At 49.4% G+C, this 14,785-nt stretch overlaps 1 protein-coding gene across 1 annotated transcript; it reads left to right on the top strand.

Moving 5' to 3' along the window:
• Window positions 1–446: 446 nt before the first annotated feature.
• OAZ2 (ornithine decarboxylase antizyme 2) lies at window positions 447–14,473 on the top strand. Its single transcript, XM_060151984.1, is given in 6 exon segments — window positions 447–641; window positions 10,589–10,664; window positions 10,666–10,746; window positions 12,011–12,186; window positions 12,970–13,055; window positions 13,296–14,473. Coding segments are annotated over 6 exon segments (570 nt in total). The 5' UTR covers window positions 447–621; the 3' UTR covers window positions 13,427–14,473.
• The last annotated feature ends 312 nt before the right edge of the window (window positions 14,474–14,785 follow it).

Genomic DNA, 14,785 nt, shown 5'->3' with positions numbered 1-14,785 from the left:
ATTTGTTTAATAAAATATCCTCCCAGGGCCTACAAATGACACAGCCCTACTCGGCCCCATGCAAACAAGGGCTAGAGACCAGGACTGTCAGGTCAATGCTCAGTAAACGGTACCTGAAAGTCAACGCATCGTTCGGGCCGCTAGGCTGCCGCCACGGCCACGACACCACCAGGGCCACGACCACGACCACCCCCACATGCCGCTTTTCATCTGGACCTCCGCCCGGCCCCCTCCCCTACGGCCCCTCGCCCCTACCGCCCCTACCGCCCCTACCGCCCCTACCGCCCCTACCGCCCCTGGTGCGCCTGCGCGGCGGTGGGGCGGTGCTTTGCCCTTTGTTGTGGGCCCCAGTTTCCCAGGACACCGCGCGGCGCTGGGGTGGGGCTATGCAGATAAGGCACTCGGGGGCGGGGCGGTTGCAGCGGCGTCGGCGGCGGCCGGGGAGGGTCAGTTGGAGGCAGGCGCTCGCTGAGGCAGGAGGAGGGCTCTGGGCCCGCTGCCTGACAGGGACTTAGCCCGCAGAGCTCGGCCCCGCGTGCGCGCGCGACCCCACACCCGCCCACTCATCCACCTACCCACTCCCTGCGCCGCCTCTTCCCACCCTGAGCAGAGCCGCCGAGGATGATAAACACCCAGGACAGGTAACGGCCCGGTTTAGGCTCCCCGCCCCCATCCTCCCCTCCTCTGCTCCAGAGGGCCTCCTCCCCATCCCCCAGCCGGTTCTCGGCCCTCCTAAGGGGCCCCATCCGGCCCCCACTGGGTCCCTTCCCTACTTCAGCCACCCCAGTCCGAGCCGCAGCCCCGCAGCTGGGCCTCCCTCCGTCCTTTAGCGCCCCTTCCTCCAGCCTGGCCCATCCCCCTCGTCCGAGCGTGCAGCCCGGTGAAGCCCCCAAAGACCGGGACCCAGTCTTCCAATCCAGTCCCCAGTTCCTTTCAGCCCCGCCGAACGGTGGCCCCTTCCCGAAACTGTGCTTTCGCTCTCATCCAGATTCCCCAAATTGTTTCCCGTCTTCCCCGAATCTTTCTTCCTGCTCGTTTAAGTCACTTAAAATTCTTCCCTTTGAATCCCTCCTCTAATTTAAACTGCACCTTCCAACCAGAAGCTTCTTTTATCACTTCCCCCCCCCCCCCGCCCCAGGTCAGACTCCGTCCTTCAGTTCTCAATTGGACCCATTACCCCCACCTGTCACCCTCGCCCCCCCCCAGTCAGGCCTAATAGTCTTTGCCGTGACGCTTAGTGCTCCCCTTGGTCCCTCACTCCAGCTTCATCTTTTCCCTCCCGTTCCCCCACCCCCGGCACCCCTTTCCCAATTAGGCCCCATTTTCCCGGTCTGCCAACATCATCCTTTTTATTTCTCACTTTGGGCTTGATTCCTGCCCTCCATGATGTTCCCCCCAACGCACTTCTAAACATTCCTACCCCTTTAAACACTTTCTCTCATCTATACTCTACTCCTCCCATCTTAACTGAGCCCCATCTCTAGACTATTAGATCACAGAGTTCAGCCCACTCTGCTTCTGTTGAAGACCTACCCTCTTTCCCTGAACCTCCAGTGCTTTCAAATTAGTCCCCATACTCGGCTTACCGGGCCTTTGCAAGTGTCCTTCCTCAAAACCTGACCCCAGCTTTCCCCCATTAATTGGAGAGAAAAGCTGCACATCTTTCTGAAACTAAGCACCAGTAGTTTTCTAAACTTGCTTCATATATACTTCCCCGCTGCCCAAACTAGGCAGAATTCATGATTCAATTTTCCTCTCTCCACCTCTCCTCGTTTTCTCTGAGGCAGTCCTCGTCATGCATCTTTCCCTCCAACATATCCCATATTTCTGCCCCAAACTCTTCTGTGAAACTGTTTCCTAATTTCCTGATTCCCCATAATTTTTAACCCCAGCTGCTGCTTATACATCAGAATGGCTTTTATTTGGAATTTGGGTTCTAATTCTCTTCCTCGTTGTTTCCCAAGACTTGTTGCTGCTCCCTCCAAAATGAGTCTGAAGCTCATTAGTTCCCCACACCAGACCCTTTGTCTCCAGATTTGGCCTTATGGCCTCTGCCTCTCACTTGGGCCACATTGTTTTGCAAGCAGATCCATTCCCTGAAAATCCTCCTTAAATTGTGCCATGGCCTATCCAAAACTGGGTTTTGGTTCCTCTTACAAAGATAGCCCTCCTAATTGCTTTTCTTCACACAGAGCTCTAAGTACCACTCAAGGTTCCTCTCAAACTTGGGCTCCCTTCTCACAAAAATGGTTTTTAACTTGCCATTTCCCATTCCTTTAACAGCACCATTCTTAAATATTCCAGCTGGGTTTTCAGCTTTTCTTGTATCTCAGCTTTTCTTGTTTCTCAACCCTAGGTACACATGTGAAAAATCAATCACCTGGGCCTCCCTTCACAGATCTGGTGTAATTAGCCTAGGGTAGGGCCGGTTATTAGTATACATTTTCGAAGCTCTCTCTAATGGGCAACCAGGGTTGAGAAACACTGCCTCCCCTCCCTTCCTGCCAGAAGACCCTTCCCATCATATTCCTTTAGTGGGTGTCAGCCCTTTTTCTGTGGAAAAGGGTGTTGTCTTAGTCTTTCTCTCCCAGGAACGATCCAGAAATACCCAAAATACCTGCAACAGCCTCTTCAGTTCTCCTACCTCAAGTAACTCTGTTCTCAGCCATTAACCATTTTCTTCCCTTACTTCTTAACACTCTTATCTAGCTCCCACACCTGTTTCTTCCACACCTGTTTCTTCCTTACATGCAGAAAGAAAATTCACTGCTCATTTCCTGGTTTGTTATAGTCCTGTTTGACCCGTTAACCCCACCTCCCAAGCCCTCTTTACCTGCAGCCGTATTCTGCTGCTCTTTTCCTTTTCCAAGACTCTCCATGTCCATCCCCCTTTGCAGTCCCCACTTATTTCATCTTCTCTAAACCAGTCCCTCTGGAGCTGAGGAGGTGGAGGTGGCTAGATACTTGGATGGTACTGGATGCAAAAGGTGTTACTTGTGGTAAAGAAGGCTGGGTGTGCTGAGGATAGAGTGCAGGTATGAGGGGGGGCATGATGAAGTGCAGGGGTGGAGGGAAGCAGAGGAACCTACAGGAAATCCCAGGGCAGTGTGAGAAGGATTTTTCTTTTCTAGTCTTATGTTTTTGTCTCTGCAGTGGGGTTTGGAAAGTGGTGTGGTCTCAGCAGGCCTTCTCTGGAGTCCTCCAGACTGAACTGGTCTAGGTGCCAGGTCATTTGCAGGCCGAGCCCTGAGAGTTGAGCACTTAGGACCAACACGTAAGGGTCTTTTCACCGACTGTGAGTGTGAGACCTGAATTCTAGTTCTGGCCTTGCCAGTTTGCTTACATGTGAAAAAGAGAGAGTTGGGTTCGCTTAACTATGAAGATTCCTTCCAGATTCCTAAGTGGCAAAACAGGCTTGCTTGTCTCCAGAGCCCTTGCTTTTTTTTTTTTTTTTTTCTTTCTGCTTAGTGTGTTGGTAATTTGAGGGGCTTGGCTGTATGAAAGGCAGGTGAAGGGAGGAGCCAGCTGACCTGCCAGGGCCTGGGCAGGAGCAAGGCCTGGGATCAGGCTCCTCCACTTCGGCCTGGGGGTGGGGTGGGGTGTGCAGGGTGTCTGGTTTCTTTGAGTTATGGCAATCTTGTTTCCATAGCATGTTTCCGAGCCTCCTCTGGCCTGCACCTAACTTTCTAAAAGGAATCCTAGTAGGGCCCTAACTAAGGATTTCGATTAAGAGCCGGATGTTCTTCCCAGTCAGTGTTCTTGATGTTTTGTATCCACAGAGGGGTGAGCTGGCTGGGAGTTTAGGGCCCATTCGGTGGGGGATGGGCTTTCCAGCTTCCCTGGCTCCAGTGAAATACTCAAGAGGTGGAAGCTTGGTTTCCTGGAAGAAATAGTTGCAGAGGAGCCTGCAGTATGTTTTGAAAACAAGGGTCTTCCTTTCCAGTTTTGTTCTGATTAGTACTTGCAAAATGTCAAAATTACTAATGGTGGGGGAGGGAAGAAGACACAGTACCAGAACTTTTATTATGGTTTTTGAACAACAGGTTTAAATCCAAGTAAATCAAGCTTCATGCCTTTTCTCTCCCTGGATTTGTAGGGTCAGGAAGATAGTCTCTGTCTAGGGCTTGCTTAGTACCTTGTGACAGTACAGTATGTGGAGAAGAGTTTGCTCTGGCTTGATACCCTTAATTATAATTAGTCTGTGTCTGATGGGCTTTGAGGAGAAGTATTTGGTTCCACAGGTGGTTTTCCTGGGTGAGGGGAAGCCAGGGTACAATGGCACATCATAGCTACTCTGAGCATCTTCACTGAATGGTTCCCTGGGTAATGGAATTTCTGTCTCTCCCCCTAAGAATTTGGTTTTGGTTATTCCTTATTTACTGGCACTATGGTTTGTCGTTGTGGAGTGGTAGGGAGAACAGATTTTCCTTTGATGTGCCTTCAAGGCCATCCCATAGAGAGAGACACTCCTAGCATAGTCAGGAATCCCCCCAAATTGGAGGTATGCGTCAGAAAGCTGTGTGGACTAATAATAGTAATTCCTCACTGGCAGGAAATCCAAATTTAGCCCCAGAGCAGCTTAGAAATATAAAAAAAGGGGACTGAGGAGTGGGGTAGAGGGATGTTATGTATGTATATTTCTAGGAAAAAAAAAAGAGTAATTCATCCCTTTTTTGAATGGGATACACAACAATACACAGTGTTGATTCAAGTTGGCGCCATGATTCGGAAGGCTGTGAAGCCTAATTGAAATCTATAGACCAGAAACGGCCAGGTAGGTGAGCAAGAATTTTGTTACTTGAAGTGAACAAAACAAGGTAGTTTCTGGTTAGCAGCGGCATAGTAAAATGCTTTGTATAAGATAAGCCTTAAGAAAATTTTCTAGGTCTTTGATATTGTATAAACAATGAAGTAATTCTGTCCTGGGAAGAGAGGCTGGAACTGGGTGATGAGCTTACTGTACAAACTAGATTGAGGTACTAGAAATGAAAAATTAAGGTCCTATTTTATTTTATTTTTTAATTAATTTATTTATGGCTGTGTTGGGTCCTCGTCGCCGCATGCGGGCTCTCTCCAGTTGCAGCGAGCGAGGGCCACTCCTCACTGCGGTGCACGGGCCTCTCATTGCGGTGGCCTGTCCCGTTGCGGAGCGCGGACTACAGGCACGTGGGCCTCAGCGGTTGTGGCTCGTGGGATCTAGAGCGCAGGCTCGGTAGTTGTGACGCACGGGCATAGCTGCTTCGCGGCATGTGGGATCCGCCCAGACCAGGGATCGAACCCGTGTCCCCTGCATTGGCAGGCAGACTCTCAACCACTGCGCCACCAGGGAAGTCCCAAGGTCCTATTTTAAAGCATGATCACCTAGGTATCTACCCATCTCTGATAGCATATGTGATTGTGCCTACCTTTGGCTGAAGATCTACCAATATCAGCTGTGTAACAAGATAAGCAAATCTCAGAGGCACAGATATTCTATCTAGCTGCTACCATAAGTGTGTTTCTTGTGGAAAATCAACCAAAACCCAATTTCGCTTTCAGTCTGTGATTCAGAGTGGTGATGTCATTTTATAATTTTACAATCATAATTTTATAATCGTGCTTAGCAAGTAGACACCCTTTGGCACACCAAACAGCCCTAGTGAAATGACTTATGCCTGGCATCTGACCAAGGCCCCCTTCTCATATGGAAGGGGAATTGGCAGCTGGAGATCAGCCTGTATGCTCACACTAGACTGAAGGTGGCCATTCACCTCCCACCTTTCTTCCTGTTTCTTTTTAGCTAATTGCAATGGCAGCCCTGGATTGGTCCCTCTTTGCTGCGTAGGGATTAGTCATCAGAGACCTTCCTAGTCTCAGAGTAAAAGCAGCCCGTGTGAGGGAAGTCAGGGCACCCTAGAAAGTGTTCTGTGAGGGAGGGCTGAGACAGGAATGGGTCAGAAGAGGTTGAAAGAGGGGAATGAATATAGAATGCTTGGGAATGTGGTTTTTATGTCTTTTCACTTGATACCACAAGGTAGGTAATACTAAGGCTGCCTGATCCTCCTCTAACAGGTAATGGAAACCAGAGAGAAAGGGTGTAGACTTGAATAATGAGCTCAGGCCACTTATTCAAGTGAAACATGATCAAAAGTATATCAAGGAGAATATGAATTCAAGTATTTGTTGAATGTAGCTGAATGGAAGTTAGCCACAGAATTACTTTTATATTAAATCTCTGCTCTGTGTAGCAGGCTGTACTCTGCTTTGAGCAAACTAAATATAAAAATCAAAACTGACATAAAGTCAACTGGAAGTGCTTCTTTAACAGGAGATCTTTTATTTTCTCAAGAGATTTTAGGTTACCTCCTTTAAATAGTAAGCACCTAGAGATTTAAAAATGGGATTTGAATTATAAAAATATGATTTACCAGCAACGTTCCCCAGGAATAAATCTGTGGCATACGCTGCCTGTCTGTAGCCAGCGTATGAAATTATAACCTGCTAAGGACATTTCAGACAGCAGTTTCACAGAACACTTTAAATTAGAGGCAGCAGGATGTGATAAGTTGGTAGCATTCATATGTATCCTGAGGAGTGTTTCCAAGGGCATGCCTGATAGCAACTGAGAAAATAAAAGGCACTAACACGTCGGCTCTAATCTCCCATCTATCTTCCGAATTGACTTGGATACCTGACACCCTCATTTCCAGCATGGTATTTTTTTTCTTCTTCTCCAGAAGCAAGGCCAGCCCAGCTGGATGTTTGAGTTCAGTCTGATAACATTTGATTCTCCTTAATCAGCCTGATCTTTTCAGCCTCCAGACTGAGCTTCTTAAATCATCCTTTGGTGGTAGAGATTAAACCATGCCTGCCCCGCAATGGAGTGAACAGGATATGAGGGAGGAATGGAAGAAGCTGGGCATTGGAGCCAGTAGAAACATGACTGAACTGAATATGAAACCTAACCTGACTTGGATCTTGTGACAGGGAGACTTGTGTTTAAAAGCCACTTTCTCTTGTGCTTAAGTTCCTCCAGGATTCACTATTCCTATTGAGGTTGGTGGCATATTTTGCCACAATACCATTTTGAACACTAAAGCTGATACGAGAAGGCCGTTGCTGGGCAATTTTATGCCCCTGAATTACTTTAACCACCACATATGTACCCATATCCCTTCCCTTTTCATGTCAGAAATGACAGCCAGGTTTTTTTGAAAGAGAGCAATTTGCCATTCGCATAGCAAGTAACTAAAAGCAGATTTATTATGATGGATGATTAAAGTAACTATTGATTGTGATCTACTGTCTACTAAGCTTATCCCAAACACCAGCTGTTTCTCTTGGGGAACTGGAACTGGATGCCAGGTTGGGGACCTGAAACACCCTTCCACCCCCCACTCTCTCACACACACGCACACAAACACACACACACTTGCTTTCTGTGCAGACTTTGTGGGGGAGGAAAGAGCTTCCAGGATCCTTGTGTGAGTGGGGAAGTAAATAATTTGTTACCATGGGATAGACAACTTGCATTTTTATTTGAAGGAGGAGTGAGATCATGACATCAGAAATATCATGACCTCATAGATTAGTGCTAGACGCCAGGCAGGCCCTAGGGATTATTTCTAGGAAGACAAAGGGGATTCTGGATAAAAAAAACCACAAAACTCCACCTCATTCTGATCTTTTCAGTGGGTTGGCCCCATTGCTTCTGCTATTTGCAAGTGAAAATTAGTTCAGAATCAAGATGGTGGTTGGAATGCAGTTCAGGAGTTGAATGTAGCTCTCCCATCTAGAGACCATTGAGGAGTAATTTCTTTGGAAGTGAGTTAGCACCAGAATTTTAGAACTGCTAGGGCCTTGGTGATCTGGTTGTTTTGTGAACCCATGCAATTCTCCTGGTATACAAGGCTACATCTCATCTATCTACCCCAGAGGTTTGCCCAGTCCTTGGGTAGCTCCACTGACCAATACAAGCAAGGCAGCTTTCTCCAGCAGCGCAGCCTTCCTGGTGCTCCTGCAGCAACCTCAACAGAGGCCTGAAGGTGGTCACTAGGGAATGGGAAGGGAACTGTCCCATGTGGGGTGTGTGTGGGTGCCTTTACTTGGGGAAACTCCCACTTTCGTTTTCCTTTTTTTCTGGCCTGGACAGTCTTATTATTCTGTCCCTTAGCACACTGGAAGGGGGGGATTTTTTTTTAAATTTTTTAATCTTTATTTTTGGCTGTGTTGGGTCTTCGTTGCTGCAGGTGGGCTTTCTCTAGTTGCGGTGAGCGGGGGCTACTCTTCATTGTGGTGCTCGGGCTTCTCATTGCGGTGGCTTCTCTTGTGGAGCACGGGCTCTAGGTGTGCAGGCTCCAGTAGTTGTGGCTCGCGGGCTCTAGAGCGCAGGCTCAGTAGTTGTGGTGCACAGGCTTAGATGCTCCGTGGCCTGTGCGCTGTTCCCGGACCAGGGATCGAACCCATGTCCCCTGCATTGGCAGGCGGATTCTTATCCACTGCGCCACCAGGAAAGCCCTTCTTCTTCTTCTTCTTTTTTTTTAAAAATTTTTATTGGAGTATGGTTGCTTTACAATGTTGTGTTAATAACCTCCAGTGCACAACAAAATGAATCAGCCATACACATATCCCCTCCCTTTTGGGCTTCCCCTCCCATTTAGGTTACCAGAGTGCATTAGGTAGAGTTCCCTGTGTTATACAGTATGTTCCCATCAGTTGTCTGTTTTATACATAGTATCAATAATGTGTATGTGTCAATCCCAGTCTCCCAGTTCCTCCCACCCCACCCCTTGGAAGGGGTTAACAGCTCATTTCCCCCAGCAGAAAATAAGTCCTGTTCTTAAGAACAGTCTGTATTACAGTCCTCTCTCATGCTCCTAATGCTCTAGCTGTCTGTGAGGCGAGGCCCAGTAGGGGAGATGGGATGCCCTGAGGCTTTCCAGAGGAGGCCTAAGGCGGGGCACATGGTTAATCCCCAGGTGCTGGTGCTTCTCCGGGCCCACTGACACTGCCTGGGAATTCCATCTCCAAGTGAAATTTCCAAGTGTGATTTCAGGCCCCTGGTTGAAGTCCTTGAGAGAACAGAGGAGCTGAGCTATAGCAGTGATGGGTTTGGACTTCCTGTCTCAGGTGGAATGCTCATGTAGGTCTCTTAGTACGGAGGGTCTCAGTGGGCTGCGCCTCTGGTTACTGTACCATTGCCACGTTAGGTGTGAGTTTAGTTCTGTTGTTCTGAGCCTAAGCGAAAAATCCAAATCTGGCACGCCATGCCACATAAAGCAAAGGACAGTGTGCAGAATGGTGCCTCTCAACATTTTACAAAGGGTTTTCAGGGAAAAAAGGTCTTGATTTATAGCATTTGCTGTTTTCTGTGGTTTAAATATTCCCCCTATGGCTGATTCAAGCTAACCAACATGCCATCACTAAATGCAACTATAGCTGGGAAGAGATGTGCACAATTAGGTGAGCTGGCCCCAGCACCCCACTGTAGCGCCCTCCCATATATGTTACCCACTGCATTCCATCTGCCCTGAGGCTGGTGTGCTGGGGCCAGGCCTTGCTGCTGAGTCATGGTGTTAAATGCACAGTTTTCCTCTTTCCTTGCTTCACTTGCTCTTCGCCTCTGGAGTGAGCTACATCTCAGCCTAAAGAGCCAGTAAATTGGATTCAAAGAAGGAGTGGAGTAGATTTGGAGCCCTGTTTGGTCCACCTGAAAATCCTGGTGGCCAGTAAAGGGGACACACCTGAAGGTGACAGGGAGCTCCTTTAGGAGCTTTTCACCCTCTGTGATCCATCTGATAACTGGCTTCCTTACTCAGGTCCTGGCATGTATACTTCCTCCTAGCAACCACCATGCTGGCAATATATACGTGTTGAGTGTCCATTCTAATCGCATCAGGATTACCTGAACTCCCACGCCCAGGTCAGATTCCAGCAAAGAAGGGCAACCTTGTGTCTGGTGGCACACCAGGGACTAAGATGCCATCATAATACTCTGTACTATAGTGCATCTCCTCTCCGGGAGCCAAATCCCTGGATTTGATTCAGTTCTTGACCCTAGAGGGATTTGGGTAAGTGATTTCTTGTTTAGTTCCATTGTTCAGATCAGGGAGGCCATCATTGGAAAAGTGGCCTTGGGAGTTCCTCAGGGACTCCGTACCCAGCCCATGTGACTTCCTGAGGCCCATACGCCTCTCCAGCCCGAAGTGATTGTGTAGGCTTTGTGATTCTTCCACAGAGGTTGTTGAGACATTGTTAGGGTAAGGAAAGGGGCTGGTGGGGGTCTGGGCCTCTAGGCCTACTAGGCAAGCCAGCATCTGGTTCTTCCCAAGGTCTGCCGGTACCACAGAGATTTGTTTGATGTTTGACAGGGGCTCCTTTGGTCAGACCTATCCCCTTGACCCTGAGCCCTTCTGGGACTCTCTGTGCCTCTGTAGGATGGTGGGTTCCTGCCCTTTGAGAGAGAAGTAGTTCTGAGAGCTGTAGCTGGAAGGACTGGGGCAGTTGTTGAGGGAGTACTTGTTTAGGGAGAGCCAGGGCAGGGGTGGGGCAGGATGCTGAGTTAAATCTTCAAGACTTTGTGTTTACTGTCTCACTTTATCTCTTGCAGTAGTATTTTGCCTTTGAGTAACTGTCCCCAGCTCCAGTGCTGCAGGCACATTGTTCCGGGGCCTCTGTGGTGCTCCTGATGCCCCTCACCCACTGTCGAAGATCCCCGGTGGGCGAGGGGGCGGCAGGGATCCTTCTCTCTCAGCTCTAATATATAAGGTAAGGACTGTGGGGTGGAAGGCTTGGAGCAGCGCTTCTCAGACACTGCTGAGCATCTGCTTAAGGGCAGTGATCACTCTCCTTAGTCTTTAGTCTTAGGCCAGGCCAGTAGGGGGACTGGGGAGGACTTTTTCAACTGAGGCTGCTATGAGGCTTTTGGGGAGTACCAGGAGGATATCAGCACCAAGCAAACACCCTGCCATCTTCTCAGCTTAGGTCAGCACTTTAGTGCTGGTTCTGGGCCCTGAGTGGGAGGCGGAAGAAAAAGGGGGGGGGAGGGGGAACAGTGAGAGGAAGAATGCAAGAGCTCTCGCCTGGTGCTGCTCCTCAGTTTTCTCTTGAGGAGTACCAAGGGCCAGGAGGAGTTTTCCCATTGGCCTCGACTCTCGGGCATTCTGACTTCTGTCCCCTTACCAGTCTGGGGGGCATGGGGCAGGGCAGTGGCGGGGGTGGGTGGTAAGGAGAGGGCACCTTGCATCTCAGTCATCCATCACCCTGGCAGCATAGGGCACAGCACAGGAGCTATAGAGAACCCTGGGAGTCTGTCCCGAGAGTGATCTGGGCTGGGGCAGCTAGCCCTTTGCTGCCTTTTAATCTCCTGTGAGGCCAGAAGTGGTTTAATTTCTAAGACTGGCATTGAAGGGTAGCAGGGCAGCTGAGTCCTGGTCTCTTGAGACTGTGGCAGGGGAGACAACATGGACTCTGCAGCCACCTGGAAGCCAGCTTGGGTTGACCTGTGCTCCAGCTAAGCCCTCATGAACATCCTCATTTGTTTCTAATGTTTCTCTTTCAGAGAAGGAAGGGAAAGAACATGGTGTTGGCGGGATAAGCATGGGCTTTTAGTCAGGGAGACCTGATTTGAATCTCAACTCTGCCATTTACTCACTGTGGTGCCTTGAGTCAGTTGCTTAATTGTTCTGGGCCCCCAGTATCTTACGTTTAAAGTGGGGACACTGATGCCTACCTCAAGTGCTTGTTGTGGTGATTGAAAAATGGGAAAGTACTTTGTACAGGACTCGGCATCTGGTGGATTCTTGGTAAATATTCCCTTCCCATCATGCTGGCTTTTAGCTGTGACACCAAGTGGTCTCAGTGCCCGATGGCTCCATTTAGCCAGCATGCTGCTCTACATCTTCAGCGTGCCCTCTATCCCGTGCTACCCTGAGGTTGGCCCAAGAGGACTCCTTACACCACCTAGGTTAGGGAGCCTCTGATGTGGCCAGAAGCAGTAGTGACCTGGTCCTCTGACCTGATCTCCTCCCAGGACGAGAAGCTCACTGTGACCCAGGACCTCCCTGTGAACGATGGAAAACCTCACATCGTCCACTTCCAGTATGAGGTCACCGAGGTGAAGGTCTCTTCCTGGGATGCAGTCCTGTCCAGCCAGAGCCTGTTTGTAGAAATCCCAGATGGATTATTAGCTGATGGGAGCAAAGAAGGGTAAGGAGCAAGTGCTGGGGAAGGGCAGGAAGCCTGCTCTAGAGAAGGGCGTATGCTTACTAGAGACAACAGATGGCTAGCCTTCCCCCTAGCTCTCGGCTGCCCAAGCAGATACCATTTTGTAACAGGTTAGTTTCAGCCAGTAAAACAGGCCTGTTATAATGAAAGCAGATCATTATCACATTAACCAAATTCCTGTCATTTAATCACCCCAGTGGACATCAAATTCCCCTTGAGCCATCGTATAATGGTGCAGTTCAAAGGCCAGGAGCTCAGAGATACAGTGGGATTTCACCGGATTGGGCAAGGCCCTCCAAGCACCCAGCTGTGGAAGAAAACAGTCCTGAGAATGGAGTTCTCTTGAGTGGCTCCAGCCTCTTGAGCAAATCCTCTTAGGAAGTGTTAGGGCCCAAAGTCCCTCTCAGCAGCAGGTGGTCACCATTAAACCTGGCAACTTTGGAGGACCTCTGAGAAACTGGGTTCTCTTCCTAGGTCCCATACTTTCTTGTGAACTGCATTAGTTAAGTTGGTTGGTATTAATTTCAGATGAAGAACCTTTATTCCAGGAAGAGAGAATTCAGTGACATTTTTCTTAGGGATTGTGGTTTATTTTTTTCTGAACTCAGGGCTCCTGAGGTCTTGAAATAGGAACCCTCTTCCTGAAGCTTCCCTATTTACAGTGCTGGCTGTAAGCCTCAGGAAAGCCTTGGGTGGGGTGTAGAGGGGTGAGGCCGAAGTTTAGAGGGGGCAGTGGGCCTGAGTTGTTTTCCTTGCTTCTTGCAGATTGTTAGCACTGCTAGAGTTTGCTGAAGAGAAGATGAAAGTGAACTACGTCTTCATCTGCTTCAGGAAGGGCCGGGAAGACAGAGGTGACGGGGCAGAGCAGCTTGAGACCTACTGCCCAGGCTGGGGAGGGGAAAAGGGGGCTCTTAGTAAGGTGGGGCTCCTGAGTTTGACATACAAACCCTGGGAGATCATGGGATTGAGAGTGTCCAAATTTAGGAAAGGCCTAGTGCTTACTTATTCCATCTTTGTTCTGGGTTTTCCCTTGATTTGAGCCTACCCTTGTTGTTTCTTACCAGAATCCTTTTTTACACTCTTCTCTGCAGCTCCACTCCTGAAGACCTTCAGCTTCTTGGGCTTTGAGATTGTGCGTCCAGGCCATCCCTGTGTCCCCTCTCGACCAGATGTGATGTTCATGGTTTACCCCCTGGACCAGAACTTGTCCGATGAGGACTAATGGTCATAGAGGATGCTTTGCCCAAGAGCCACAGTGAGGGAAGAGGGGAAGATAGGCAGCCCTGGGACAGAGGAGGGAGCTTCTTGCTGTCTAGGGAAGGACGCTGAGGGGCTCAGGGTGAGGGTTGCCTGTTGTGTTCTCAGAGTTGACTCATTGAAATTGTTTTCCATAAAGAACAGTATAAACATATTATTCACATGTAATCACCAATAGTAAATGAAGATGTTTATGAACTGGCATTAGAAGCTTTTTAAACTGCGCTGTGTGATGTGCTCTATCTAGCCTAGGGGAGGACATTGCCTAGAGGGGGAGGGACTGTCTGGGTCCAGGGGCAAGGCCTGGAGAGCTGGTGGACAGCACTGTCAGGCTGAGGTTCCCCTGCTGTTGGGCTTTCTTTTTTGGTTTTTAAGACCTGTGTATTTTCTTTCCTTGCTTCCTGTCACCCTGGGGACTCCGGAGTATAGGCTTTTCAGCCCCTGGGCAGTGTCCTTCAGTTGTTTTTGACACTCCACCTGGGCTTCTCTCTGTGCATTTGTGTCTGGCCTGGAGAAAGCAGGTCTGACCCCTCCTTTACAGCTTCGTGTTATTCTGGCATTTGGTTAAGCTGGCTTAATCTGTTTCACGTTATCAGTGCATTTAAAATAGGGGCATTGAAGTTCACACCCACCACCAGGGCTTTTTTTGGGGTGCCTGGGCCTTAAAAAACACTAGCCAAACTCCAATTCTCAAATTACGGCCAGGAGTTCTTGCTCTTGGCCGCAGGCCCAAGGTATGTCCTTCCTAGGGTCACAGACAGCAGAGGGCAAGAGGAAGAGCAGCTCAGGGCCTGGGGGTTGTGGGAGAATCTGCTCCGAGGGACGGGACGCCTCTGCCTGGCTAAGTCTAGTGCTAACGGCGCCCCTCTCTGACAGGTTCTGAGTAGTGCCTGAGACCCTGCTCCCCAGGGCTTGGCAGTGGCACTGAGGGTGTAGAAGTGGCCTGCCCTTTTCTGTTTTTACTGAACAGCTTGTTTTAAGCGGGGAGGAAGGGGGAGAGGTCTAGACTGGGCGAGGGGGTGGGGGTGTCAGGGAGGCAAGTGTGTTGTGTTACTGTGTCAATAAACTGATTAAAAGTTGTGGTTGGTCTGTCCTTTATTCCTGTACCAGGGCCAGCTTCCTCTACTGCTGTCTTTTGAGTCTAGAGCCCAGCCCAGCAGGGGTGTGATACATGCTTCTCAGGAAAAAAGCAACAGTGCATCAGGACAGATGAACGGCTGAGGTCTCTGGGGCCACGTTACAACGCAAAACTCGGGGTTGCTAGGAGTCTGGGACAGAATGCTGGAGCCCCCTAGAGACAGGTATGTACACAGAGCTTCATCCA

Source organism: Lagenorhynchus albirostris, chromosome 1 (assembly GCF_949774975.1).
Source record: "Lagenorhynchus albirostris chromosome 1, mLagAlb1.1, whole genome shotgun sequence".
In the NCBI taxonomy this organism is placed as follows: Eukaryota; Metazoa; Chordata; class Mammalia; order Artiodactyla; family Delphinidae; genus Lagenorhynchus; species Lagenorhynchus albirostris.
The sequence above is the reverse complement of the archived record's forward strand: the minus strand, read 5'-3'. Positions and strand labels throughout refer to the sequence as shown.